Here is a 27846-nt window from a genome sequence, read left to right as displayed (position 1 = left end):
GGGAGCAGGCGTGATCGGAATGAAGTCTGCGAAGAGAAATCGGGAGGCACAGCACCCGCCCTCGGCACGTTTGCGTCCGCCCCCGGGCGTGTTAAGTTAACCCGAGGGTGCGGGTTGCGGGACCCCGGGCCCCGGGGCAGGTCTGGGTGCGCCTGAGCTCGCTGGCGTCCCAAGCGCCTCTGCCTTTAGGCGGCCGACGGCCACACGCTCCTCCCCGTCCCTCCTCCCGCCGCGCCGGGGCGGACCGAGGCCCAAGCCGACGCGCAGCCCACCCACCGGCCGCGCGCCCGCGGGACTGGGGCTGGCGAGGCCCCCAGCGCTGGCGGCGAGGAGCAGTCGGGCTCGGCGCGCTCGGGTCCGGGGGCCCTGGTTCCGGCGAGCAGCTCACCGCAGCACCGGGTGAGGAGGGAGCGCGGGCCGAGGCGGGAGGCGGCGGAGGCGCGGGGCGCGCTGGGCTCGGGGGGACCCGCGCAGCGCGGGAGGACCGCCATCCCCGAGCGGACAGGGCCGCGGGGGGGGGGGGCGGGGGGGGGCAGGGACCGCACCATGTCCGGCCGGGGGCCGACTCGCTGTCCCTGACCCCTCGCGACAGCGCTGGGATCTTTACGGGGGGGGTGACGGAATTCGAACCCAGTTCCCTCAAACCTTTCCCGGGGGAGGCAGCCCTAACCTAAGAATTCGGTGCCGAGAGGGAATCGGGAACAGGGAGCACGGGGAGATTTCTTATCTCTAGATCTCCGCTGGGACAAAACAAACAAAGGAACACCTCTCTTTGTGGAGTATTGCATTTTCCGGAGCCCAGTTCAGAGTAGTTGTAGGACCAGAATTGTAAGAACAAAGCACTACCTCTGTTCTGCTCGCTTGCTCTGCACATCCCAGAGCTCCCCCACCGCGGCTCAGATAAGATCATGCCTGCTCTATCCTGAGTAAAGGGGAAGCTTGCTTATAAAAAGTCAAACAAAATCAGGCGGCAGAGAACACTGTCTTCCCCATCACACTCTGTAGAAGCTTCTAGCTCCCCAAAGGAAAAGGTCAGGCTTGCATTCAGGCCTGTGGTTCTTGGGGTTGCTGCAGAGGTGATGAGGAGGGAGGGAGGGAGAGGTGTGTGGGGCTCATGAAGGGGAGCTTGCCGGGGTTTTTTGAAGGACACAGGAGCTCAGGTTTAGGAGAGATTTGTGTGAACAAATCAGTCTTGTGCAAATTACCTTTGACCCAAGTGAGAATCCTGAGCTGGGACACTGGTATGTTAAGTAGGAGCTAGAAAGTGTATCCCTTAAAGTGTCGACAATCCCAAAAGGCTCAGGACCAGATCTTGGGTTCCCATGCAACTCAGGGACCAGGGTATTAAGTATTGACCACCACAGGGCATGGGTGAGCTGCTGGCACCCCAGGGGGTTTCCTCACAGAGGGAATTCTGGTGGTCCCCTAGAAGCTGGTGAGAGAACCCACCTCCTTGGGATTTCCCAGCTTGCACTCATTGCCCGTGGGCCCAGAGGGTTCCTTCCCTTCCCCAGACATTCCTGCAGGAGTTGCTGCTGTGGACCGCATGGTGATGCTCTTCATGGAACTAGGCCCTTTGTACTCAAGGCTGACACCAGGAGTTGTGAGGGATATTAATCTGGTTCAGCCACTCATTTTACAGTTGGGAAATCCCTTCTGAGGTGTGGTAAGGGCTTGCCCAGCACCCCAGGGCTTTCCCAAAAACAGACCCCTCCTGGGCAGCTGGTTTCTTATTTCCTCTCCATTGGACGTCTGTGCCCTTTGAACTTCAGTAGTGAGGAATATGCATTCCCTACGCAGTGAGGTTTCCCCGGCTAATACAATTTACCATCCTGTTTGAGACTCTCATCATAGAGCAGTAAGGAAAGTGCTAACTAGGTACCTGAGCAGGCGTGGGACCCCTTAGGAATGTCAACTGGAGTTTAGGAATCTGTATTCCTTTCAGTGACACCCCAGAAAATGGGTATTTCCTGGAAAAGAAGGTGATCATCAGGTTATTTATACCTTGGTTCATCTTAAGGCTCATCTGATAATTGGCTTGACTGACCTCTTGAGACATTGAGAAATTTCCATGAAAGTGAACCATTGAAGAGAAGGTATTGAGTGAAGGGCACCTGAAGGGGAACATCCCCTTCTAAAATTGCATTGTCCCAGGGTTCTGAGGACTCTCTGTATTTTAAAGGAAAGGGCAGCAGATTCTTACTGCCTCTTTCTATGAAGCCAGGCACCTGCCATGTGCCTTCATTGTTACTTGCTCCATTTTACAGATATGACTCATAACACACTAATAGAAACAGTCTAATATATACAGGCTTGTAGTTAAAAAAACAACTTAGCAGTTGAGGAGAAAGAAGAAGCCTGCTATTAAGAGCCAATACTGATTAGATTAAATAGCCTAGTTGATTCCTAGAGCAAGTTTTTTGTTCATTCCTTCTTTGGCTTCAAGAGATATTTATTGAGTACCTACTATGTGCCTGGCACTGAGTACAGAGCAGTGAGTAAGACAGATATGGTCTCTGTCCTTATGGAGTTCACATTCTAGAGTCGAGGGACGAGCAAGGTAAATTCAGATACTACTAGATGTTTTTGGAGAAAAAGAAACAGAGTGCTGGGGTAGAGTACTGTGATGTGTGTGTATGTGTGTGTGAGAGAGGGCAAGATGGCCACGTGGGAGGGGCCCCAGCTTCTTAGACTGGGTTTTATTTTATTTTTTTTAGATTTATTTATTTATTTATTTGAGAGAGAGAGCACGAGAGCAAGCAGGGGAAGGAGCAGAGAGGGAGAGGAACAAGCAGACTCTGCACTGAGCCGTGGAGTCTGACATGGGCTCAATCTCAGGACCCCAAGATCATGACCTGAGCCAAAACCAAGAGACGCTTTAATCAACTGAGCCACCCAGGTGCCCCCTTAGATTGGGTTTTAAGGAGAGATTTTTCTTTTCTTTTCTTTTCTTTTTAGGATTTTATTTATTTATTTGAGAGTGAGAGAGAGCAAGAGTGGGGAGGAGGGGCACAGGGAGAAGGAAAAGCAGACCCCCTGCTGAGCAGGGAGCCCAGACGCTGGGCTCGATCCCAGGACCCTGAGATCAGGACCTGAACTGAAGGCAGACGTTTAACCCACTGAGCCACCCAGGTGCCCCCTAAGGCGAGATTTTTCTGAGAGATGACCTTGAGACGAGCCCCCAAAACACTGACAGATTGTTCTGGTGCAGGGACTCACAATCACACAGGCATGACAACAAGCTCAGTGCGTTCCTCGCATAGTTGGAGGGCAGTGCAGGTGGAGGAGTGAGGTTGAGGGCCAGGGGCCAGGTCACGCAGAGCCTCGTAGGCTGAGGTACGCCATCTGGACTTGAAGTGCAGTGGGAAGCCCAAAGCAGAGGCGTGTTGTGATTCAGATTGTTTCAGAGGTTACCGTGGGTGCACTGTGAAGAGCGGCTCATAGGAGGAGAAGAAGAGCAGTAAGGAGACCTGCTCCAGGTTTATTACGGTGACCCAGCAGACCGTGGTAGCAGTAGGTGGGCAGAAGCTGTTTCAGGAGGTCGAGTGGGAAGTTCTTTTATGCTTCTCTCTCAGATTTCCCATCTACCTAGGGACGATGACATTGCTACATCTGGTCCACTTCTCTCGTAAAAATAAATAAACTAGTGATTACACTCTTGAAGGTAAAGTAAGACTGTATTACTACTTTTTGCAAATGATGTGTGACTTTGAATTTCCTGTGCTTCATTTTCAAAAATTTTATAATAAAATTCTTTTGACTTTTTTATTCTTTACAATAAATTATGTGTCTTGTACATAAAATGCATTTTGATCTGTTCAGAAGGTTGATACATCTTAACTGTTACCCACAAAATACAGCATCCTAGAATGGAGTGAAACTAATTCTACAATACTAGCTGGCTTACTTTGGGGAGTTAAACGTGATTAGATAGAACCCCACATAGAAGATTTGAGTCTGGAAACTGGAATAAAAATTCAAAAGGAAATTAGCATGTTTGCCTTTGTCCTGGATACGGCTGCGTGCAGATATGAGTGTAAAGATTTGTTGATCATTGAAAAGCTATACGTGGCAGCAGAATTTCAGGAGAGGGCTGTGAACCAGAGTTGAATAGGATTGTTTCCCTTAGTGAAGCACTCTCTCTCACAGAGGACTCTTGAACTTTCTGTGGTTGATCACTGACGGAAGTATAGAGGGCCAGGGAAGAGTTTTGAAGTTGTTTACCAACGAGGGTAGGGATGACCTTCTCAGGGACAGGACAACTAACTGCCACAGGGAGGCAACCCTCTTTCTCCTTCCTGCCTCATTTTGACGTGCAGCTTACTAGGAAGAAAATAGAGGTCCTTCCTCGTTTACACGGTGTGCAGTGGAGGATTCTGCTCTTGGTGACTCGATGGACTCCTGATTATCTTCCCCATTAATGATTTATCGGCCAGAGCATCTGATTTCAGCTTGAAGTGGCTCGTCTGGTGATTCAAATTGCAGACAAAATATGACAGGGATTGTGGGATCTGGACAGTCCCTTAGGGTTGGGAGTGGTTGGGGCATCTTTAAGGGAGAGGTTATCGTTTCTCCTAGAGGTGCCTAATTATTCTGTTTGAGTTATGTAATATTTTAAACTGTTGAATTAGCTGCTATCCTTTAAAAATCAGGAGATTTTACATAGAAATGTGATTTTCCAGCTTTTCTTGAAAAAAATCTAGTAATATTAAAAATCAGGAGATTTTACATAGAAATATAATTTTCCAGATTTTCTTGGGAAAAAAAATCTAGTAATATGGAGCTCTCAACCCTACACACACACACTCACTCACACACACACACACACACACACACACACTACGTGGCGGCATCAGCTGGAACAGGATGGTGGCGTTCCTTTTCAGATGGTCTCCTTTGCCACAGTCCCCACCACTGTTTTGTCTATCACTCATGTCCGGTTTAGCTCATTTGAGTTACCTGGCTGGCCCTCACAGGCTTCTGATCTTTTTTTTTTTTTTTTTAATATTTTATTTATTTATTTGAGACAGAGAGAATGAGAGACAGAGAGCACGAGAGGGGGGAGGGTCAGAGGGAGAAGCAGACTCCCCGCTGAGCAGGGAGCCCGATGCGGGACTCGATCCCGGGACTCCAGGATCATGACCCGTGCCGAAGGCAGTCGCTTAGCCAACTGAGCCACCCAGGCGCCCGGTATGAGGAATTCTTAATCTCAGGAAACAAACTGAGGGTTGCTGGAGGGGGGGTGGGGTGGGAGGGATGGGGTGACTGGGTGATGGACACTGGGGAGGGTATGTGCTCTGGTAAGCGCTGTGAATTGTGCAAGACTGTTGAATCTCAGATCTGTACCTCTGAAACAAATAATGCAATATATGTTAAGGAAAAAAAGAAGAAGAAGAAGATAGCGGGAGGGGAAGAATGAAGCGGGGGAAATCGGAGGGGGAGACGAACCATGGGAGACGATGGACTTGAAAAACAAACTGAGGGTTCTGGAGGGGAGGGGGGTGGGAGGATGGGTTAGCCTGGTGGTGGGTATTGAGGAGGGCACGTTCTGCATGGAGCACTGGGTGTTATGCACAGACAATGAATCATGGAACACTTCATCTAAAACTAATGATGTAATGTATGGGGATTAACATAACAATTTTAAAAAGGGGGAAAGTAAAAAAAAAAAAAAAATCTGCCCTGCTCCATGACCACAGGCCATGGCAGTGGTACAGGTCTGGCAGGAAGCATGGGGAGGGCAGAGCACTCCAGTCTTGCTTGGAGGACTTGGGGAAGCTCTTCTCTCACTCTTCCTGAGATTGTTACAGGGAAGATGTCACGAACCCCAAGGAGCTGTGACCAGGCAAACTTCCTTTGGGTTAGTGTGATGTCTCTAAAAAATCTCTGTTGACCTCCCTGTGTGTTTCACTTTGCCTTCCTTTTTCCTCATCGTTGTCCCTGTGATTTTCCAAATGGCCAAATGACACTCCTTTTATTCAGTCATGGGCTGTGAGCACTACGGGTGGAATTTTCTCAAGCCCTCTGCTCATGTCCCTGTACATACTTTCTGTGGATGATGTTATATGATGAAAGACCCAGTTGTGACTGTCCGTCAGCAGGAGAGTGCTGGAGGCTGGTGAGCAGATAGCCTGACTCTGGTTCAGCTTCTTCTGTTGGTTATTCGGGAAACTCAGTAGCGGTTTCTCTGGATTCAGACACAGGACTCTGCGGTTGCCAAGGGTGCTGGCATGTAGCTCCAAATACAAATTAGGGCAAGAACAATGAGACAGACGCTCATCTCTTCAGAGAAAAATTTCTAACTCTTTATTAAGTCATCTTTTCAATCCAGGACGTTCCTGAACACATTAGCATCATTAAAAGAACCGTGTTCATTAACTTCAGAAGATTACCATTTTAGGGTGAAGAAAAATCGGTGCTACCCAAAGTTGGTGTGTTGTGCTTAAAAGCAGGGACTCAGATATTCTGGGTTCAAGCTCTGCCTCCAGCCCTTGCTAGCTGTGTGATGAGGACAAGTCAGTTAAATTCTCCTTGCCTCGATTTCCTCATCAATACAATGGGGATAATTAAACTTCCCTTACAGATTGTTAGTGATGACTGAATAAGATAACCTGTTCCAGAAACTGAAAAATGCTGGGCACATATTAAGCCTTCAAATGTTGGCAACATTGCTATTTTATTTAGTGAACAAACTTTTTTAAAAAAATATTTTATGGAGCGCCTGGGTGGCTCAGTTGTTAAGCGTCTGCCTTCGGCTCAGGTCATGATCCCACGGTCCTGGGATCAAGCCCCGCATCGGGTTCCCTCCTCAGCAGGAAGCCTGCTTCCCCTCTCACACTCCCCTTGCTTCTGTTCCCTCTCTCGCTGTCTCTCTCTCTGTCAAATAAATAAATAAAAATCTTTAAAAATTTTTTTTTATTTATTTACTGAGAGAAAGTGAGAGAGCAAGAACAAGGGGAGGGGCAGAGGGAGAGGGAGAGAATCTCAAGCAGACTCCGTGCTGAGTGCAGAGCCAAATTTGGGGCTCAATCTCACGACCCTGAGATCATGACCTGACCTGAAACCAAGAGTTGAGCAGTTAACTGACTGAGCCACCCAGGTGCCCCAGTGAACAAACTTTTTTGAGCAACTCCTAAGTGCCATTTTAAAATAAAAAGACAAATTATAGTGCTAGGTACTCATATGAAAAGACTCTAAACATACTATCAAATTAAAAGTGTATCTTGAAACACTGGAAACAAATTTTAAAACTATTTTATATACGTATATTTATATGTATGCACGTATATGTGTGTATGTATTCTACATGCGTGTTCAAGCATAGAAATACATCTGGAAAAAATCCGTTAGCAAGTTATTATCAGTGAAGAGACAAATCAGTTTTTTGAAGGGAGAACTTCTAAAGGGTAAAGGTGATAGACCAATACAAGATAGTTTTTGCTAATAAGATGTTAGCATAGCGCCCAATTGTAATATCATTTCTTATTATCATGAGTCTAATATGCTGTTTGTGGGACTACAAATACTCATTCATGAAGTCTGTAAACATTCACGCAACACGACTGCATTCCAGGCCCTCTGTTAGGCGGTGGGAACATACATAAGACCTGACCTCTGCCTTTGGGAAGGTTTCAGTATAGGAGGATTATAGAGATCCCCCAAAATAAAACATCATCAGCACCAAAACAGTCACAGCGGCGGCAGTATGATCATTTCATAATTGTGATGGAAACATTCGCCAAAACTTACGGAGTGTTCACTAATGTGCTAGGCATGCTTATGGATATTATTATGATTGTGAGCTATGATTGTTACAGTTACTATAGTTTGATGGGCTATTCTTTTTTTAAGGATTTATTTATTTATTTTGGGGAGAGGGGGCAGGAGGGGGAGAGAATCTTAAGCAGACTCCGTGCTGAGCACAGAGCCCGATGTGGGGCTTGATCTCACGACCCTGAGATCCCAACCTGAGCTGAAACCAAGAGTTGGACACTTAACCAACTGCACCATCCAGGCGCCCCTTGATGCTATTCTTTATAACCAAACCAGACTGCTACAGAGTTAGAGAATGAGTGACCAGAAACCTACTATGACTGCTAGAAGTGTTATTTCTGTGCTCTACGATCCAGCATTAGCAAGGATTTTGCCACCCTGATGCCTTTCAAAAACCCAGTTCAGACAATGCATGTTGCTTTGTTTCCAGGTGCTTTCTTCCCTTAATAATATATAAAGTCGTGTTGCTAGTACCTTAATCGCACTGATTTGTCAGCCTATTTAAGCCCTCTTTATTGCGTGTTTTTTTTTTCTTTTAATAACCTGCCTTGAAGAAGGTTAAGCTGAAACCACTGCTCAGCTTCCAAGATGTTGCCATCCAAACTGCATGCGCTTTTCTGCCTCTGCAGCTGCCTCGCCCTGGTCCATCCTATTGACTGGCAAGACCTAAATCCTGTTGCCCATATTAGATCATCAGGTAAGAGGTCTCTTTGTTCAAGGGCTTGAGCAGATGGCCCGTTGCCAGACTCCACGTGGCCCCAGAGCAGTTGCATGTGTGGACTTCTAACCAAGTTTTATTAGAAGGAGGCTCATGGAGACCTTGTGTTCTCCTGGGGTAGGGGACAGAGCCTCACTTGCTCCTCAGTCCAACTGCAACTGAACAAAGTCCTGTCTTCTTCAACATCAAGACTGCAGGACAGAACCAAGGTGAGGCATTTCCAGACAAACTAGAAGCTCAGCTCGCAACCACCATGGAGAACTTCCTCAACCCGGCCCCTTATCTCTCTCGCCACCGTAACCTGCTGTCACGCAGGTGCAGTGACACACCCTCCCCGGCGCTCCCTCAGAGGCAACTGCAAAACCTGCTCCCATGGAGGGGGATGGACAGGCAGTTGTCGTGATCAACAGGTGTAGTCCTGATTCGTTCTGGGAGGAGATGTGAGAAAACGGCAAGTTAGGGTCTTGGGGCCCAGAGGGAAACAGTATTTTCGCTGTCATCACAGGAAGAGGTAGGGACAAGCTGAAGAGCTCCGGCTGAGAATGGACGTGCATCTCTTGCTCTTTCTTACCTTGTGGTGGGAGGGAAGGAGAGGAGGTGGAGGTTTAGTCAAGCCCAGAAGAGGTGGCCAGAGTGAGGGAGCCACCTCTAGACAAGTACATACGCCATCACTAAGAAAGATCTTTACTGCAAAGAGATTGCTTCTGGAGCTTTGCGAATGCCTGCAAGTCCCAGAGCGTTGTGATGCATGCTCTTCTCTATCCAGCTTCCCCTCAGGTGAACCACGTAGGTGGCTTCTGAATGGTGTCACAATGTCTGTGGCCACACACCTGGTCACTCTGGATCTAGCTGTTCGGGTTTGATGGGTGATTCCTTATTGTCACATTTACAAAAGAGCTTTCATCACCCTGTGCCTGATAAATATTGCTCTACTTCATAGTTAGGGAAGTAAAAGCATCCGTAGAAAGGACTGTATGTTGTATCTACATTTGCGTAGGAGATAGCATAATATCTCACAGGTCCACTCATTCAACAACACTTATCAGGAAGCTGAGGCACCAGTGACTGAGACAGTGAGCTTGTGGACAAGCTCAAGGAGCTTCCAGCCTAGTTAAATTAATTTTCCCAGTACCTTTTCCAAGGATTGGAAACAAGTAGCATCTTACATGATGAGCAGATTGTCAGCGAGGAGACATTTACATCAGGCACTTCCTGTTGGTACAGGGTGGGAATTTCAAAACATGTCTTATATCCCCCTCATGTTTGAAAATCATTGGAAAACTGCCATTGGACTGGCAGAAACTGGGGGAAAGAGACACAACTTTATTCATCTTTGTAGCCCCAGCCTTGAGCCCAATGCCCCATTCTCAGTGCTCAAAAATGAATGCAAAAATATTTTGTAAATTATTAGAAATCATTTATTAAATAAAGTATTAAAGTAATAGATAATTGTTTATATTCGTCTAGCCAAATGAATATAGAGGAAATATGGTTATGCAGGTAAAGTAGGGGCTGGAGATATCCTTTTTGTGAGTGGAGGACGTAAAGCTGTGTAAGAAAATGTCATATTCCTGGCATATATACAATCCGCCTCAAAACCCAGGAATGAATATCAGGAATACTTGACAAATGAACACCACCGGAAATGTGTAACAAGATTCATAGCACTCAATGGGTTCTAATGCTCCTATTAAGCTAAAGTTAAAGAAAAATAGGACTTGACATGCATAAGTTTATTTTATGTGTAACAAATGAAGTAAAATATTTATTTTTTTACCTTTTTTTATTATGTTCAATTAGCCAACATATAGAACATCATTAGTTTTTGATGTAGTGTTTAACGATTCATTAGTTTTGTGTAACACAACAGTGCTCATCGCAACACATGCCCTCCTCAATACCCATCACCCAGTTACCCCATCTCCCAACCCCCCTCCCTTCTGTACCCTCAGTTTCGTTCCCGGAGTCCAAAGTCTCTCATGGTTTGTCTCCCTCTCTGATTTCTTCCCATTCAGTTTTCCCTCCCTTCCCCTGTGGTCTTCTGCTCTATTCCTTATGTTCCTCATATGAGTGAAACCATATGGTAATTGTCTTTCTCTGACTGGCTTATTTCACTTAGCATAATCCCCTCCAGTTCCATCCATGTTGATGTAAAAGTTGGGTATTTATCTTTTCTGATGGCTGAGTAACATTCCATTGTATATATGGACCACATCTTCTTTATCCTTTCATCTGTTGAAGGACATCTTGGCTACTTCCACAGTTTGGCTACTATGGACATTGCTGCTTTGAACATTGGGGTGCATCTTTACCTTTTTTTTGAATAGTTGTTATTTATTTTTTTTCACATTTATTCATCATTTTATTTTTTTATATACAACTAATGAATCGTTGAACACTACATCACAAACTTACGATGTACTATATGCTGGCTAACTGGACATATATAAGTTCTGAACCACAAACTGCATCCTCTAAAGGGTGGCCATTCAACCTGACAAGTCTCCTCCTGCCTCATCCTTCATGATGAGCCCTGATGAGCCCTGATCTAACAGATGGTTCGAGAACAGGAAATCCAGGACCATGACTGGATTAGCTGCAGGCCGATGAAACTTTCCGGCAACCGCCCTGGCACTGAACAGCCACAGGGCTCTGTAGACCTACACCCCAACCTGGGTCAGCTCCAGGTTTCCTGAGGGGTCAAGTGTCTCAGAATAGGCAGCCCTGTAGCCTCATCTTGACCTGTGGCTCCTGAATGCTGAGTGAGGAGGCTTTGGGGTAGCCCAGGTTTTAGAGAACCAGGGTACTCCCAGGTGACTGAGAAAGGTTCCCAGAGCCTATGAGGCATTGAGATCTCATAAGAGAAGACTTGTGTGACTTGGAACCCTCCCAGGGCTCTAGAACTGAACTCCTACTTCCAGAGGTAGTACCTCCAAGGCAGCTGTGTGCTCTCTGGGGCTCCTCCTCAAAATGTGTGAGCCAGAGTCCTCCCCCCTCCAACGTGGTACTGTCACATCAGGGCTGATGTGGGTGGCGGTGCAGCAGGAAACAGCTGCTCCTCAAGGAGGGAAAGACAGGTGTGGCGTCTCCCTATGGATTGGGGTCTCCCTGTTTTCACCACAAATCACGGCTTGGTATACAGTCTTAAATGGGAAAGAAAGAGCCTTTCTAAATAGGACTGAAGATGTTCACCTTCTGGGTGAAGTTGTTTTTCTTGTTTTTTTGTTTTTTTTGTTTTTTGTTTTTTAATGTCTGAAGAAACACCTTGAATCTGCCCAAAGGGAAAATGGTATGGTCTAGTTTGGATCTGCTAACACTCCTCTAAGGGCTTAAATCTGGGTAGCCAGAGTTAACTAACTCTAGGTAAGGGCCACATAACAGCAGTTGTCTGCTGATTATGTGTTGTGTTCCGTGCTAGGCACTTGACTTACATTATCACTTCATTCTTATAGCTGTCCTGTGGCCTGGTCAAGTGTTTTTGCCCCACTTCACAAATGAGGATAAGAGAGGGGAGTGAATTGCTTAGGCCAGAGCATTATAGCATCAGAGGTCTAGCTGGAATCCAAAATAGGATCACCTGGCTCTAATACCCCAGGTCCATTCAGCTCCTGCCTTCCTTGGAACTCCTTCCTTACCTTTGGACTATGAATTGTTGACTCATGTGTCAGACCAGGTGGTCTGGTACCTTAGCCTAGTGCTTTTTCAACTTTAATAGGCACGGTTTTTCTGAGTCAGTAGCATTGGGCTAAGGCTAAAGATCCTGCATTTCTAAGCTCCAAGGTGATGCCAGTGATGCTGATCCATGGACCAACTTTGAGACCAAGCCTTATGTATGAAGGGCTTGTCACTGGCAGGTCTTCACACATTACTCACCAACATGAAAGATGGACTTCTTCTCATAACTCAAAACCTTTCTGGGTGATGCCCTGTGACATCAATGTAAGTTCCATATCTAACATAGCTCCAAGTGTCTCAGTGGCAGAGGCAGAATGTGATGGAAAGCTTGAAGGAGTCTAACAGAGAAATAGACTCTCACAGTCCAGTAAAAGAAAATATGTAGGCAAGCTAAATCAAGAAATGCGAAAGTCTGGATATAGTGATATTTGGACTCACCATCTTACAAGTAAATACGGACTTGTATGGGGTTTAGAAAGGAGAATGGATAAAACTGTGCAGGTACTTTGAAGAGTTTTGGCACAAAACAGGGAGAAACAAGTTTCAAGAGTGGGTGGGTAAAAGGATATATGCCATAAAGCATTTGATGCAAATGAGAGCCCAGTGGCAATGAAAAGCTTAGCTCAGCTCTCTTCACGAATATTTACGGAGCACCAACTATGTGCCAACATTAAGATCTGAGGACCCAAAGACATGTACACAGCTCTTAAGAAATAGCCTAGTGAGGGAGACAGAGTATGCAAACACATCATTTTAATATATAGGATAAGAAGAATGATAAAAATATATACAGGAAATTGATTTAATACTGAGGTTGAAATGACTAAGTCTAGGGAGTGAGGGAGGGCTTCAGAGAAGACCTGACATCTGATCAAGATGTTAAAGGTTGAATAGGAGTTTGCCATTGGGATTTCAAACACAGGAAATAGAATTTATTAAGGTGCAGAGGCATCAGACAGCTCAGTGTGTAGCTTGTGCTGGAGCATGTGGAAGGTAGATAACTTAAAGGAAAAAGCAGAAGAAGAGGATAAGGCAGTGGACCTTCAGATCACAGAGGGTCTTTCTTACAGTGCCCAAGAACTTTAGATTTAACTTGTGAACCTACGAACATAGTAAAGGGCTCAAAACATGGAAGATATTGTCTTCCCTTGTCAGAGTGGTGGTCATACTCTTGGGATAGAGTACAAATGCAAGAAAGTGCCCTGTAGAGGAAAGAAATTAATGTACTTTTAGTGAGGTTGCTTCTCCAGTTTGTTCCAATAGCAATTTTGTATAATTAATTAGTGGAGACCCAAATACCTATGGGGAAGGGGAAGGGCTATGTCCACCTCTGTCTTTATCCCCACACAATACTTTGCTTACATCAGGCCCTCAGTAATTATTTGTGTATTTTACTAGTTGGGTAAAGAAATGAAGGAGGCCAGGAACTAAGGGGTGTAACTTGTTTCCCTTGGAATTTCCTTTTGCATAATAAAGTCTGGAGTGTAATGAATGACAGTGAGATAATATCTACCTTTTTTTTTCAGCATGGGCCAATAAGATACAAGCTCTGATGGCTGTTGCAACCGTTGGCCAATCTAAAATCCCCAAAGGAAATGGATCTTACTCTGTCGGTTGTACAGACTTGATGTTTGATTATACTGAAAAGGTAATGCTTTGATTAATACCACTTATGCTTATATTCTAATACTGACTGTTACTATTTCCCACTAGAGGGTTTTAAAACTTGCCCTTGCCCTCACCTGAGAACGACTCATTTTGCTATTTGTCTTGTCCCATAAGAAGCCTTTCGCTAGTTAAGTCATTCCCCAACTTGTTGCTGTCACCCGACTAATTTATCAATAAACTCTCTTTATTTTCCCCATCCTTAATGGTCGAAACCAACATGCTCATACTTTCTTTTCACGCAGAAAGCATATTGTTCTATTTTGCTTCTCTGTCTACTATATTTCAATCACCACAGCAGCTTAAAAAAGTTTTCTCTGGACCTCTCTGTGAACAACAAAGGTATTTGGGTCTCCACTAATTAAGGATGCAAAATAGCTATTGGAACATATTGGAGAAGCAACCTCACTAAAAGTACATTAATTTCTTTCCTCTACAGGGCACCTTCTTGCGTTTGTATTATCCATCCCAAGAGGATGACCACCACTCTGACACCCTTTGGATCCCAAACAAAGAATATTTTTTTGGTCTTAGTAAATATCTTGGAACACACTGGCTTATGGGCAAAATATTGAGCTTATTTTTTGGTAAGATTTCCATTGATCCTGCTTTGTAGGCTCTAGAATATAAGAAAACCTTGAAAACAGCCAAAGTTTCCGGCAAAGATCAAAGTAGATTTTCTCCAGTCTAAACTTAGTATTTCTTAAAAGCCCAGATAACCATCAGAGAATCAAGGGTTCTCATTTGGTTTGTTCTGCATATATTGGGGTAGATGGAGGGAGTGAAAGTGTCAGACTTTCTGATTGGCTGTAATATCTGTCTCTGGCTGGTCTTTCATTTTCCTGCTTACATACTGTGGGGGAGCAATAATCTGGTGCGTAAGTAGCAGGCTGGCTGAGATGCCCAGTGCCCTGGATGCTCGGTAGGAAGGTGAAAGCTAATTTCTCACCTATGGTAAATGAGAGACTCTACTCTCATTCCCATTGCCCACCCCCAAGGAACCAGCTTCTCTCACCAAGACAATCTGCTGTGCATTCATCACTTCGTTTGTCTACATATCACTAATATAGATGTTTCCTTCCTTATCTGTTTGACCAGACACTACAGTTGGGCCAGTGTTAACTATGTCTTCAAATTTCCCTCTCAAAACTACCTACAACTTTTCTTTTGGCATTTATTTTAAACATCTCCTTGGGGTTTTCTTAAAAACCACTTTATCACAGAAATATGGAAATACAACTACACCTCTTTATGGTGCTGAATAAGTTATAAATCACTTTACGTATCACTTTATAAATCACTTTGTATATCACAGAGCGGTCATCACATCCAATCTTCATGACTCCATCTCCGTTTTATAAATGAGAAAATGGAACACAAATAACTGAGCATAGTAATGACAACAGCAATTGAGAAGTGAAGGAAGGGAAGACAATATCTTCCATGTTTTGAGGCCCTTACTAATGTCACGAGATGGGTGCTTTGCATATATTCCTTACTTAGGTAACATTCTCACAAAAGCCCTGTAAGACATCATTTGCTCTATTTTACAAAAGAGGACGGTGAAACTCAGAGAGTTCTTGTAACTTGCTCAAGATCAATGGTAAGTGGGAGAGCTGCATCCAAAACCACAGCTGAGTGTGAAGTCAATGGTCTGTTTCTCTTGATCATAACCAAATTAGAATGAAAGGAGTCCCTGATTTGAAGATTCTGGTTCTCAGTGTAATGCTCCTGAGGTTCAATTTGGTTTCAGAATATTCCCTTTGAAGTTTTGCCAACACCTGGGATTGCTACTACCCTGAATTGAATACACCTATAAGTAGGAAAGCGTCTCATCTTAAGCACAGAGCTGGCAGTGGGAACTGATGATTAATGATTTTTTAGTCTTGAGAAAAACTACATGCTTCAGGTCCTTGGTTGGTAGGTATCTAGTAGCAGACTTTTTAATGAATTTACTAGTAGTACATAAAAACATAAATATAAATTCCACGGGTCAGGATTTACACTAAGAAGATGTAAGTTAAATTAACCAGCAACATTCAAGTCAGAGAAAACACTAATTATCATCTCTCATTGTCTAGGTTCAATGACAACTCCCGCAGACTGGAATTCCCCTCTGAGGACTGGTGAAAAATATCCACTAATTGTTTTTTCTCATGGTCTTGGAGCATTCCGGTAATGTTTGAAAGGCTGAACAATTTTAATTCCTAAGGACCAATGACCAAATGCATCCCCCCAACCAAAAGGAGAGCAGATTTTAAGAGTATCATGCTGGCTCCTGTCTTGGAGGAATTGGGGTTCCTCAAATACTGGCTGTGGTCTGTTGGTCAGTCCAGCCCTATCTTGTCAAGTAGTTTGTTCCTTCCTTCTAGCTCATGGGGACTAGCCTCAAGACAAGAAGAGAAGGGTTTACATTTTTGGCTGTCACCCTGCTATATTATAATATCTACACTCTCAAAACCACCCACTGGGTTAGGTTTTCTGAGAAATTGACACCAAGATTAGATTACCTGTAAAAGACATTTATTGAGAGAAATGTCTGTGAAGGATAGAGGGAATTGAGCAGGAAAAGATAGGGAGAACCTTCAGGTCATGATGCAGCTTGGACACATGAGAAAGAGATGGGGAATGGAGAGATTGATATAAAGAGTCTCAGATTATAGCACACTTCAAGGAGAGGTGGGACCAGGCCACCTGAGGGAGTGCTTGACCAGAAGTTGCTCATCAAAGGAGTCCTGCATCTCACCAGAATGGGCCTACATTAGTACCTATGCTTTGCCCCGTCACTGGGTGCAGCCCATAGGAAGCTTAGCTGGTGGTGGTGGATCTAGAGGGACAGGGGCTGGGTGGGGTCTTTAATGAACTGTGCTCTCTGTGGCATGATCTCTGAGTGGCACATTTTCATGACCTCCATTCCCTCTCCTCTTCTATCTTCTCAGCTGCCTACCCTTCTTTCTACCTCAGAGGATTATAAGACTTTCAGAAATAGGTGGCTTTTAGCTGGCAAGAAGTTGGGTAGTATCTGCAATAGAAATTATCTTCAGGGGGCGCCTGGGTGGCTCAGTGGGTTAAATGTCTGACTCCTGATTTTGGCTCAGGTCATGATCTCAGGGTCATGAGATTGAGTCATGCAGCAGGCTCCACACTCAGTGGGGAGTCTGCTTGAGATTCTCTCCGTCTCGCTTTCCCTCTGCCCCTCCCTCTGCTCATGCTCTCTCTCTTTCTCTTTCTCTCTCTCTCAATAAATAAAGATAAATCAAAAGAAATTATCTTTGGTACTTTAATTGTAGTCTAGTTATTTGATTTCTACTTCATCCGGCCTGCTGCCTGTTTCTATGAATAAAGCTTTATTGAAACACAGCCACATTCATTCCACCTTTCGCATTGTCTGTGGCTACTTTGGTGCTACGACAGCAGAACTGAGTAGCTGTGACAGATACTGTATTGCCCACTAAGCTGGAAATATTTACGTCCTGGCCTTTGACAGAGAAGGTTTGCTGATCCCTTCCTGAGTAGGTTGCGTATCTTCAACAGTAGAAGACAGAGTTCCTACTACCTCCCTTTTGTTCTCTATTGCCATTTCCTATTGAATGCATGATATGAGAAGATTGTGCAGAATGAAGAATGGAAAGGGGGCATGAATGCAGTTGCTTAGCACATGATTCTGTGTCCAATCATTTAAATAAGAGTTGACCTATGTTCAGTCTTTACCCTGTTTTAGACACATAGTTACAAGCGCTGAACATGTATTAACTTACTTCATCCTTACAGTAATCCCACCAGGTCCCCCACCATTACAGAGGAAAGATCAGTGACTTATCCAAGGCAGATCAGTGGTGGATCCAAATGTAGGGATTAGACTGCAGGTCCCGTTCTCCTAAGCACGACACTGCACTGCCTTCCTACATATGCTGTCTTACGAAAACTTTATAACTGTTCTAAAGCAAAGGCGTTGTTAGTCCCATTTTACAGGTGCTGACAAAGATTCAGTAATTACCTAAAGTCATATAGCTGATAAGTAGTGGGGCCAAGATTAAAGCCCAGAACTCTCAAAAGTGATATTTAGAATCACCGCATCAGGGTTTCTCAATGTTGGGACTACGGACGTTTTGCAGGAAATAATTTCTTATGGTGGAGGGTGGTCCTGTGCACTGTAGGATGTTTAGCAACATCCCTCTACCCACTAGATGCCAGTAATCCCCTCTACCCAGTCATGATGATGAAGATACCTCCAGACGTTGTCAAATATCCCCTGAGGGGCAGACCTGCCCTCTTCGAGAACCACAGCTATCTGGTTTACTCCCGGGCACTACTACGGGGGTGTAATGGCTTCCATGTTCCCAGGTTTATTAGCGGACCCTGGACCTCAATGCTTTCCTTATTTATTTATTTATTTATTTATTTATTTATTTATTTATTTGAGAGAGAGAGAATGAGATAGAGAGCATGAGAGGGGGGAGGGTCAGAGAGAGAGGCAGACTCCCTGCTGAGCAGGGAGCCCGATGCGGGACTCGATCCCGGGACTCCAGGATCATGACCTGAGCCGAAGGCAGTCGCTTAACCAACTGAGTCACCCAGGCGCCCAATGCTTTCCTCTTTTTGTTTTGAAGGACAATTTATTCTGCTATTGGCATTGATCTGGCATCGTATGGGTTCATAGTGGCTGCTGTAGAACACAGGTAGGTCACCTGGGCTCTAACTTTCAAAAAGATTCATAAAAAAAATCAATGAAATTGTCAACTGTGGTTACATGATGAGGAAAAAAATAAAAGGAGACTGAGTTAAACTGTCAAGAGTTAAAAAGCAGCTAGCATTTCTGGTGTTTATTGTGTGCCCTGTTCATTCACCATCATTTAATCTTTGTAAGAACACTTTTAAATGGTTACTATTATCACTGTTTTAAGGAGGAGGGAAACGAAGCTGGAAAAGGGTAAGTAATTTGCCTCACCACACGGTGAGTAAGTGGCAGCCCTGGGATTTGATTTCTGGTGTGAGTCTCCAAAGGACCTCCTAGAATTGTGAAGATAGAATGGGTGGACTTGACCCATAGCAAAGACGTTTTCTTAGACCTCCCTTGGGGGGCCTCTTTGACTTTAAAACAAAGGTAGAGTGGAAGAACCCAGGGAAGTCAGAAAGATCAGAGTGAAGTTGGGGGTGGGGAGCATGGGAGGGGATGGAGAAGAGCAAGAGCGAGTGTAAGTCATCGAATGAATCTGTTTGCATTGTAGAGATGGATCCGCCTCTGCGACTTACTATTTCAAAGACCAGTCTGCTGCAGAAATAGGGAACAAGTCTTGGCTCTATCTTCAAAGCCTCAAATCAGAGGAGGAGGAGATGCCCTTACGCAATGAGCAGGTAGATGGCAGCAGGAGGGGAGGAGGTGTGGTGACTAAAAAGCATATGCAAAAGGATGATGCTTGCTCATGTCATTTACATACTGCAAGGTGTGCTCCCCACTCTCCTATTTCCTGTTCCCCAAAGACCTGTCAGAAGATTCTGAGTGATAAAATTCCCTTAATGAAAAGCCTGGATCATAGTAAAAACAAACATAAAAATCCTGAGAGAAGACAGTACATATTCAGAAATCTTTTGCCGTAGAACTTCTAATTTTAGAAACTCAGAAGTGCTAGAAAAGAAACTCACAAAGATCCTCCCTCCCAAGGCGATATTAAAGACAGAGATGCATGCAGTAGGGAATGGTAGTAAGAGGCCAGGCCTTAAAATCCAACATTCTATGTTTGAATGCTCATGCCATCACTTCAGAGTGGGCTGATCTTGGACAAGTTACTTACGCTGTTTTGCCTCTATGCTTTATTGTTTACAACATAATGAATAATAACAGTATCTTTTTCGCAGGGGTGTCTGGAAGATGAGGTGAGAGAAAGCACACTGGCTTTCACCTGTGGGCCAGGCTTTACAGTGGGTGCTTTACCTATGTGTCCTTGCATTTAATCCCACCCACATTTCACTGAGGCATTATCACACAATAAGTGTATCACACAATAAATTACCACACAATAGATGGTGTGAGCCCTGAGCTCACACAGCAGGTAAGCAACAGAGCTAGGATTTGCACTAAGCTATAACTACCTGCAAAGCTAGAGCCCATGTCATGATGCTGGGTTGTCTTCCAGTCACTGATCACTTGGATATTTCCAGTTTAGAAGCAATCAGCCACGTTTCCCCCATGCAACCCCTACACAAACTCTAAAATAAGTGTCACAGCTTTTTACTTTGTCATTTCCTTTTTCCAATAATCGTATTAGGTACAGAAAAGAGCAAAGGAGTGTTCCCAAGCTCTCGATTTGATTCTGGACATTGATCGTGGAAGGCCAGTGAAGAATGTATTAGATTTAGAGTTTGATTTGGAGCAACTGAAGGTGAGCTTAAGAAAAAGCCATTTCCCTTGTCCTGTCGTTCTTCATTGTTCCTTTTCATCTGCTTTTCTACTGTAACGCAAGGTAGGCCATGACAGAGGGCTGCAAATTAAAAAAAAAAAAAAAAAGGATATGCAAAACATTACAGCAATGAGGAATGTATTACGTTGCACTAGGTATGAAATGGCCAACAGCCAGCTTTGAGCTACAAAAATAGCAATTTCTCTGGTTCAACTCATTACCTCCAGGGGAAGTCGTGTAAGTTCTTGGAGGGCGCTTGCATGTTTTTGAGCTTGATCCTGAAATGTTGGTCAAAAGTTTTCAGCAGACTATTGAGAGGGGGTGGAAGACCATCAAAGTGGACAGCATGAACAAAGACCCAAAATTGTGTGTGGAGGATGGAGTACAAGGGATAGAGAGAATTAGAAGTACTTCAGTTCAGGCAGAAGATGATGGTCTGTTCTCCTGACACAGAGAAGAGTTTTTGTCCCTTAGCCAGCCCCTCCCTCTCCTGCCTCCCTGCTTTTGTACATGTTGTTCCCTTGGCTTGACACATTCTTCTCCCTGAGTCTTGCTTGCTCTTCAAATCGGGCATCACCTCCTCCAGGAAGCTTTCTTGTATTCCACTGCCAACCCTGGGCTGGTGAGTTATCTATCACGTGTGCTCCTTGGCACCACCTGATGTACTTGCATCATGTATCTGAATCTCTTTCTCCACTGGTGGACTGGGAGCCCACTGAAAATGGTCTACAGTGCCTGGCACAGAGCAGGTGCTCAACAGACACGCATGGAATGAACACATGAATTAAACGTGGAGTGGGGAGAGGCAGAAGTCAGCAATGATGTTGGTGTTTCAAGTGTGGGTGCCTAGGAAGATCATCACGTTCACTTCTGAACTTCTATGAATGCTCAACATGTGTATTTGTGTGTATGTATATGTATATGCATATGTACGTGTATGTATATGTTTGTGTGAGTGCATGTGATTGTGTGTGTATTTCTCTTACAAGAAATCAGAGTACTTAACCATGTCCATGAAATGAATAAGAATTTTATAATTTGAAAAACCATTCTATTCTAACCAGCTGTGAGATAATGATGAATATGTATCGTGCTTTTTCATATAGGACTCTATCGACAGGAATAAGATAGCAGTAATTGGACACTCTTTTGGTGGAGCCACAGTGATTCAGACTCTTAGTGAAGACCAGAGATTCAGGTAAGAGAAGGAGGCAAAGAAAGAAAACAGTAAGTTACTGGAAGAGGCAAAGCGATAACCCACATGAGATAGAATATTTATCAAATTCTTAATGAGGAAAGGATCCTTCAGGGTTTATAAGTCTGTTCTTTTGCCTCCATAAAGTACCTTATATGAATTTTCCTAGACAAAAACCATCTACTTTGCTTGCTATTAAAAGCTTTCCCCATTCCTATATATTTTCCCTCATCATTCTTATTTATCTGCTTAAGGGCTTAATGTTTTCACTTGGAAATTTATCCTTATATATACATTTTATCTATGACATAATGGTTGTGATATCAGTAGTGTATCTTATAGTACTTCTAGACTTCCCCAATATGCAAGGCATTTTTAAATTTTTTTTTTTCCATCTTTAAGATCGATAGAGGTCTTGGGGCACCTGGGTGGTTCAGTCAGTTAAGCGTCCAACTCTTGGTTTCAGCACAGGTCATGATCTCAGATTCATAAGAACAAGTCCCAAGTTGGGCTCTGCACTCAGTGCAGAGTCTGCTTGAGATTCTTTCCCTCTTCTTCTCCCTCCCCCTCTGCTCCTCCCTCCACTGGCTCTCTCTCTCTCTCAAATAAATAAATAAATAAATAAATAAATACATACATACATACATACATACATACATACATACATACATACATACATAAATAAAATCTTCTTTAAAAAGATGGATAGAGGTCTTAAATTACAGTAGGTGAGAGTCAGGACCAGACACCAGTCTTACAACTTGAAAAATATTTTCTTTCTTGAACCACGGCATCACAGACTTGATGAGATCGTGAAGAGCCAACCATCTAGAAAATGGGTAGGACCCTTTATGAAACTTCATCTCACAAATTTTTAAAATCAGTTTCCATAAGGGAATTCTCTTCTTTTGCCCATTTAGCACATAAAGTGGAGTGTCCAAAAGGTCCAAAAACATAGGATAAACTTACTCGTAGAAAGCAAGTTATATTTTCAAATGATATACCCAGTATGTTTTTCTTCAACCTCCAGACACTTTTCCAGGTAAAGTACCTCTAAATATAAAGCAACTGGTTCAACAGTTAACTGTGAAAAAGGCATAATAAATCAACTGCAGAGTGTTCAGAAGGTCTGGAAACATAGGGGCCATAGGGCATATATTGTATGTCTTCAGACACTCCACAGTTTTGGAGAAATTGTTATTTAAGAATTTATTTTGAAAGCAATGTAGCAAAAATGAATAAAACATTTTAAAGATACTATATCTTTCTAAAGGTCACAATTCCTAAATGTCTCCTAAAGAAAATGATTATATAATTCCAAGTCCGCTACCTTATAAAGCTAATCATATTCCCTTCCCACACTGAGGTATAATACCAGTGAGATAACCCATAATAAACCAGGATGGTGTATGCCCATTAAACCTAACATCATTAGAAATTCCACATGTCAGTCAGCGTGTAACCAGCCTTCTTTTGTCATTGTCCCCAAACTCCTGCAGGTGCGGGATTGCCCTGGATGCTTGGATGCTTCCTCTGGATGATGAGATATATTCCAGAATTCCTCAGCCCCTCTTTTTTATCAACTCAGAACGGTTCCAGTATCCTTCTAATATCAAAAAAATGGAAAAATACTACTCACCTGGCAAAGAAAGAAAAATGATTACAATCAGGTAAGTATTAGTAAGTGATTTATTTCATCATCTGAAACAGAAACTTGAAACTTGGATAAACACCAAAAGATACCATTTGGTAGGCATGATAGAGTTGTTAAATTCATTGTTTAGACTTTCAGTGAGGGAGAATATTAGATAATTTCAGGGTCTAAGTGCATTTATGCTTGCTCTTTTTTAAAATGCAGATGTTTTGAGTAGTTTTTTTTTTTTTTTTTATGTTATGTTAGTACATCACTAGTTTTTGTTGTAATGTTCCATGATTCATTGTTTGCGTATAACACCCAGTGCTCCATACGATACATGCCCTCCTTGATACCCACCACCGGGCTACCCCATCCCCCAACCCCCTCCCCTCTGAAACCCGCAGTTTGTTTCTCAGAGTCCATAGTCTCTCATGATTCGTCTCCCTCTCTGATTTCCCCCCCTTCATTTGTCCCTTCCTTCTCCTAATGTCCTTCATGCTATTCCTTATGTTCCACATATGAGTGAAACCATATGATAATCGTCTTTCTCTGCTTGACTTATTTCACTTAGCCTAATCCCCTCCAGTTCCATCCATGTCGATGCAAATGGTAGGTATTCATCCTTTCTGATGGCTGAGTAATATTCCATTGTATATATGAACCACATCTTCTTTATCCATTCGTCTGTTGAAGGGCATCTCGGCTCCTTCCATAGTTTGGCTATTGTGGACATTGCTGCTATGAACATTGGGGTACATGTGCCCCTTCTTTTCGTTACATCTGTGTCTTTGGGGTAAATACCCAGGAGTGCAATTGCTGGGTCATAGGGTAGCTCTATTTTTAACTTTTTGAGGAACCTCCATACTGTTTTCCAAAGTGGCTCTACCAACTTGCATTCCCACCAACAGTGTAATAGGGTTCCCCTTTTTCCATATCCTCGCCAACATTTGTTGTTTCCTGTCTTGTCAATTTTTGCCATTCTAACTGGTGTAAGATGGTATCTCAATGTGTTTTTGTTGTGTTTTTTTTAAATATTTTATTTATTTTTTTAACAGCAATAGAGACAGTGAGAGAGGGAACACAGGCAGGGAGAATGGGAGAGGGAGAAGCAGACTCGATCCCAGAACCCTGGGATCATGACCTGAGCCGAAGGCAGACGCTTAACAACTGAGTCACCCAGGCGCCCCCCAATGTGGTTTTGATTTGAATTTCCCTGATGGCTAATGATGTTGAACATTTTTTCAGGTGTCTGTTAGCCATTCGTATGTCTTCTTTGGAGAAGTGTCTGATCATGTCTTCTGCTCATTTTTTGACTTGATTATTTGTTTTTTGGGTGTTGAGTTTGAGAAGTTCTTTATAGATCTTGGATACCAGCCCATTATCTGTAGTGTCATTTGCAAATATCTTCTCCATTCCATGGGTCGCCCCTTTGTTTTTTTGACTGTTTCCTTTGCTGTACAGAAGCTTTTTATCTTGATGAAGTCCCAAAAGTTCACTTTTGCTTTTGTTTCCCTTGCCTTTGGAGATGTGTCTTGAAAGAAGTTGCTGTGGCTGATGTCGAAGAGGTTACTGCCCGTTCTCCTCTAGGATTTTGATGTCTCACATTGAAGTCTTTCATCCATTTAGAGTTTATCTTTGTGTATGGTGTAAGAGAATGGTCGAATTCCATTCTTCTGTATATAGCTGTCCAATTTTCCCAGCACCATTTCTTGAAGGAACTGTCTTTTTTCCATTGGATATTTTTTCCTGCTTTGTAGAAGATTAGTTGACCATAGAGTTAAGGGTCCATATCTGGGCTCTCTATTCTGTTCCATTGATCTATGTGTCTGTTTTTGTGCCAGTACCATGCTGTCTTGAGTAGAGTTAATGTAAGTTCTTCATATACTGATAATTAAAATTTGCATTAGGATACATGCTATTTTTACTTAAACACAGGAGCAGGCTTATGCATTTGGGGGCTGGGGTAGGGAGAAGTATTCCATCATCAGCCTAGACTAGGAACTCTTTGGGAAAAAGGGCAGAGCACTGAGATCTGCAATGTGTACCTGTTTAGAAAGAATATGAATTTATAAATTCCCCCAAAGCTATAATCAGATGCCCTTGAACATCAGTGATATGCTGATATCATGGGTGTGAAAAAGAAACCCCAATAGAGTTTTGAACTCACAGTGTGATGTTCCAAGGTAGGGCTCATCCCTCTTCTGAAACCTGGTTATTTCGAAGAAGAAAAAAAGAGGGGGTGGGAAGGAAACATAAACCGTATAGGCAGTAAACCCTGCGGGGTCAGAGAATGGTGTGTTCTCCACCTGAGGTGTTCAGGAGAGGCTGCTTGGAAGACATGGGAGTAGAATTTGTCTTGAAGGATCAAGAGACTTTAGAAAAATAGTGAGGAGGATCTAGGTAGTTTAGTTAAGGACCTCAATTTAGCTTCAAGTTAGTTAAGGACTTCAATATTTGGATGCGCAAGTCTATTTAATTTTAAAACAGAAATAATGCAGAATGCCTAGCCTGCCTCAACCCCACTTCTTTACTAGACTCTTACTCTACGTCTTTTCCTTCCTTTCACTGCTAGGAACCCGGAAAGAATAGTCCATCCTTACTTCCATTTACACTTTTTTTAAATTAATTTATTTTTTAACTTTATTATGTTAGTCACCATACAATACATCATTAGATTTTGTGTCCATTTACAGTTTAATTCCTGTGGGCTAGCTTCCAAAACCCCCACCAGTGTACTGAAACTGGCCCTACCGAGGACATAAAAGGCCCAGCAGCCTATTGCAGCCTGGATCTTGCTCTCTGCATCCATTTGACCTTGACCTTGTGGACTTGCCCTATTTCTCCTTCCCGGGATACTACAACCCTGCTCTTTGCTGCTCCTGTCATCCTTTAGACTGCTCCCTCCCTTTCTCCCCCACCATCTCCTCCTGAGGCCATTCCTGCCCTGTTGGTAGCATCCGGGCTTCTGCTCCTGACCCTGTTTCTCCCTGCTTTGTGCTTCTGACACTCAGGTTGTGATTGGAAGCAGGGAAGAAGGAACAGGAGGCAGGTGGCCCCGGTTCGGGTATAGATAACAGAGGGTGGTGGTTGGCTTATAAGCAGCAGCAAAATGAAGAGGAAGAGGTGCACCAGGTGGGGCTGGAAAGATGTGTTCTAACCTTGGAATCTCTTAGCTTCAGCCAGGGAAATCTGGGTAGAGATGTCTGGCCACACACTGGGAAAGTAGAGAATTTGTGTATTATACATGAAATCTTTGGAGTAGATAAGACCACCCAGTGGGTAAAACTTGGTCTGAGAACAGAATCTTGAGGAATGTCTATATGTATGTGAAGAGCCAGTGGAGAACAGAGTGGTTAGGGGAAGAAGGGTAGGTACAAACAAGGGAAGAGAAGGTCAAGGAAACAAAGGGGGGAAAAAAACCTGCAAGAAAGTGTCAAATGTCTCAGAGGCAGTAGAAAATGAGAACTAAAAAAAGGCCATTGTACTTGATGTTAGGCTATCGGTGGATTTAAGGAGCCTCATAAATGATACCTATAAGATATAAGCTTAAATAATACAAGGAAAATGGTTTTTTTCCTTAAATCTACTTAATCCCAGGCTTACGTGCAGTGTGTTTTGATTAGCATCAAGTAAGAAGTTAGGTGGTGTTGGTAAGCAAATATAATAGGCTTCTGGCTCTGAGTACACAGTCCCTGTAACATGTAATACATTGTATCGGCTCAAAAAAAAAAAAAAAAGAGCTGGAATCATTTCTTCTAAAGCCAAGATGCCAGCCTGTGACCCGCAAATACAGCTAAAGAGATCAAATCTACAAGTTTTATTCCCTTAGTTTTCAGTAAATAGCCAGCTAGGATACTTCCTGCACCCTAACTATAAAAATAATTTTGCCAAACTATGTGATTTATAAATGTCTCATTTCTCTTTCAGGGGTTCAGTCCATCAGAATTTTGCTGATTTCACTTTTGCCACTGGCAAAATAGTTGGATACATATTCACCTTAAAAGGAGATATAGATTCAAATGTAGCACTTGATCTTAGCAACAGAGCTTCATTAGCATTTTTACAAAAGCATTTAGGTAAGAAACTAAGAGTATTTCATGACATAAACCAGGTGATTCTTAGGGCAAAACTGTCTTAATCCAGCATTAGTCCTGTTTTAACTGTCTCCAGCTGGTTTACAAGGTAACATAGCAGTAAATCAGTCTGAAAACGAAAGCGTGAGAAATTTAATTCTGCTGCTTTGCATGCTTTGTATCCCAGACAGCAGCAAGTCTGCCTGTTAAAGGGAATAGTTTTTCTGTGCAGACCTGGCTGACTCCCATGCTGAGGGGCCTGGCAGCTCGGTGTCTAGTCCCATCTCTTACTCAGAAGCCCCAGCCGTGGGCAGCTCCCAGGGAGGGGACCTGGTCTCCGTAATCATCTGTCACTAGTGAGGCTGTGCTGCCACCTAGAGGCACTGAGCTGTTTCATGCTCTCAAAAAGTTTTCTATGCTTATTACCATTTCTATTTTACAGGACTGCAGAAAGATTTTGATCAGTGGGATTCTTTGATTGAAGGAGAAGATGATAATCTTATTCCAGGGACCAACATTAACACAACCAGCCAACATGTCACTCTACAGAACTCTACAGGAACAGAGCAATAGAATTTAGATTAAAAGCACTTTTTAAAGTCTTGTTTAAAAATGGTCTGAAAGTATGTGTGTGTGTGTATGATTTTAATGTATTTTCTCAAATAAATCATATTGTAAAATGTAGACTATACCATAAAAGTGATTGAAGCTTG

The 27846-nt window shown here is 43.4% G+C and overlaps 1 protein-coding gene across 2 annotated transcripts; it reads left to right on the top strand.

Moving 5' to 3' along the window:
• On the top strand, positions 1–27846 carry PLA2G7 (phospholipase A2 group VII). Of its 2 annotated transcripts, XM_034990395.1 has the most exons (12): positions 154–399; positions 8328–8470; positions 13693–13814; positions 14271–14418; positions 15913–16006; positions 18442–18510; positions 19060–19186; positions 20098–20211; positions 21336–21427; positions 22924–23094; positions 26988–27136; positions 27576–27846. In XM_034990395.1, exons 2-12 carry the CDS (start codon positions 8362–8364, stop codon positions 27704–27706), a joined length of 1326 nt encoding a protein of 441 aa, XP_034846286.1. In that variant the 5' UTR covers positions 154–399; positions 8328–8361; the 3' UTR covers positions 27707–27846. The 2 variants fall into 2 exon arrangements, with proteins under 2 accessions (XP_034846287.1, XP_034846286.1); XM_034990396.1 differs by lacking the exons at positions 154–399; positions 8328–8470 and adding an exon at positions 1–96.

Source organism: Mirounga leonina, unplaced genomic scaffold, assembly GCF_011800145.1.
Source record: "Mirounga leonina isolate KUSES-001 unplaced genomic scaffold, KU_Mleo_1.0 Mir_53, whole genome shotgun sequence".
NCBI classification, from domain to species: domain Eukaryota; kingdom Metazoa; phylum Chordata; class Mammalia; order Carnivora; family Phocidae; genus Mirounga; species Mirounga leonina.
This window is presented reverse-complemented; position numbering and strand designations above follow the sequence as displayed.

Coding starts and splice junctions, on each gene's coding strand:
- PLA2G7 (XM_034990395.1), top strand. CDS start 8,362: ATGTTGCCATCCAAACTGCATGCGCTTTTCTGCCTCTGCAGCTGCCTC. Junction 8,471..13,692: donor TGCCCATATTAGATCATCAG/GTAAGAGGTCTC, acceptor TTTTTTTTTCAG/CATGGGCCAATAAGATACAA. Junction 14,419..15,912: donor AATATTGAGCTTATTTTTTG/GTAAGATTTCCA, acceptor CTCATTGTCTAG/GTTCAATGACAACTCCCGCA.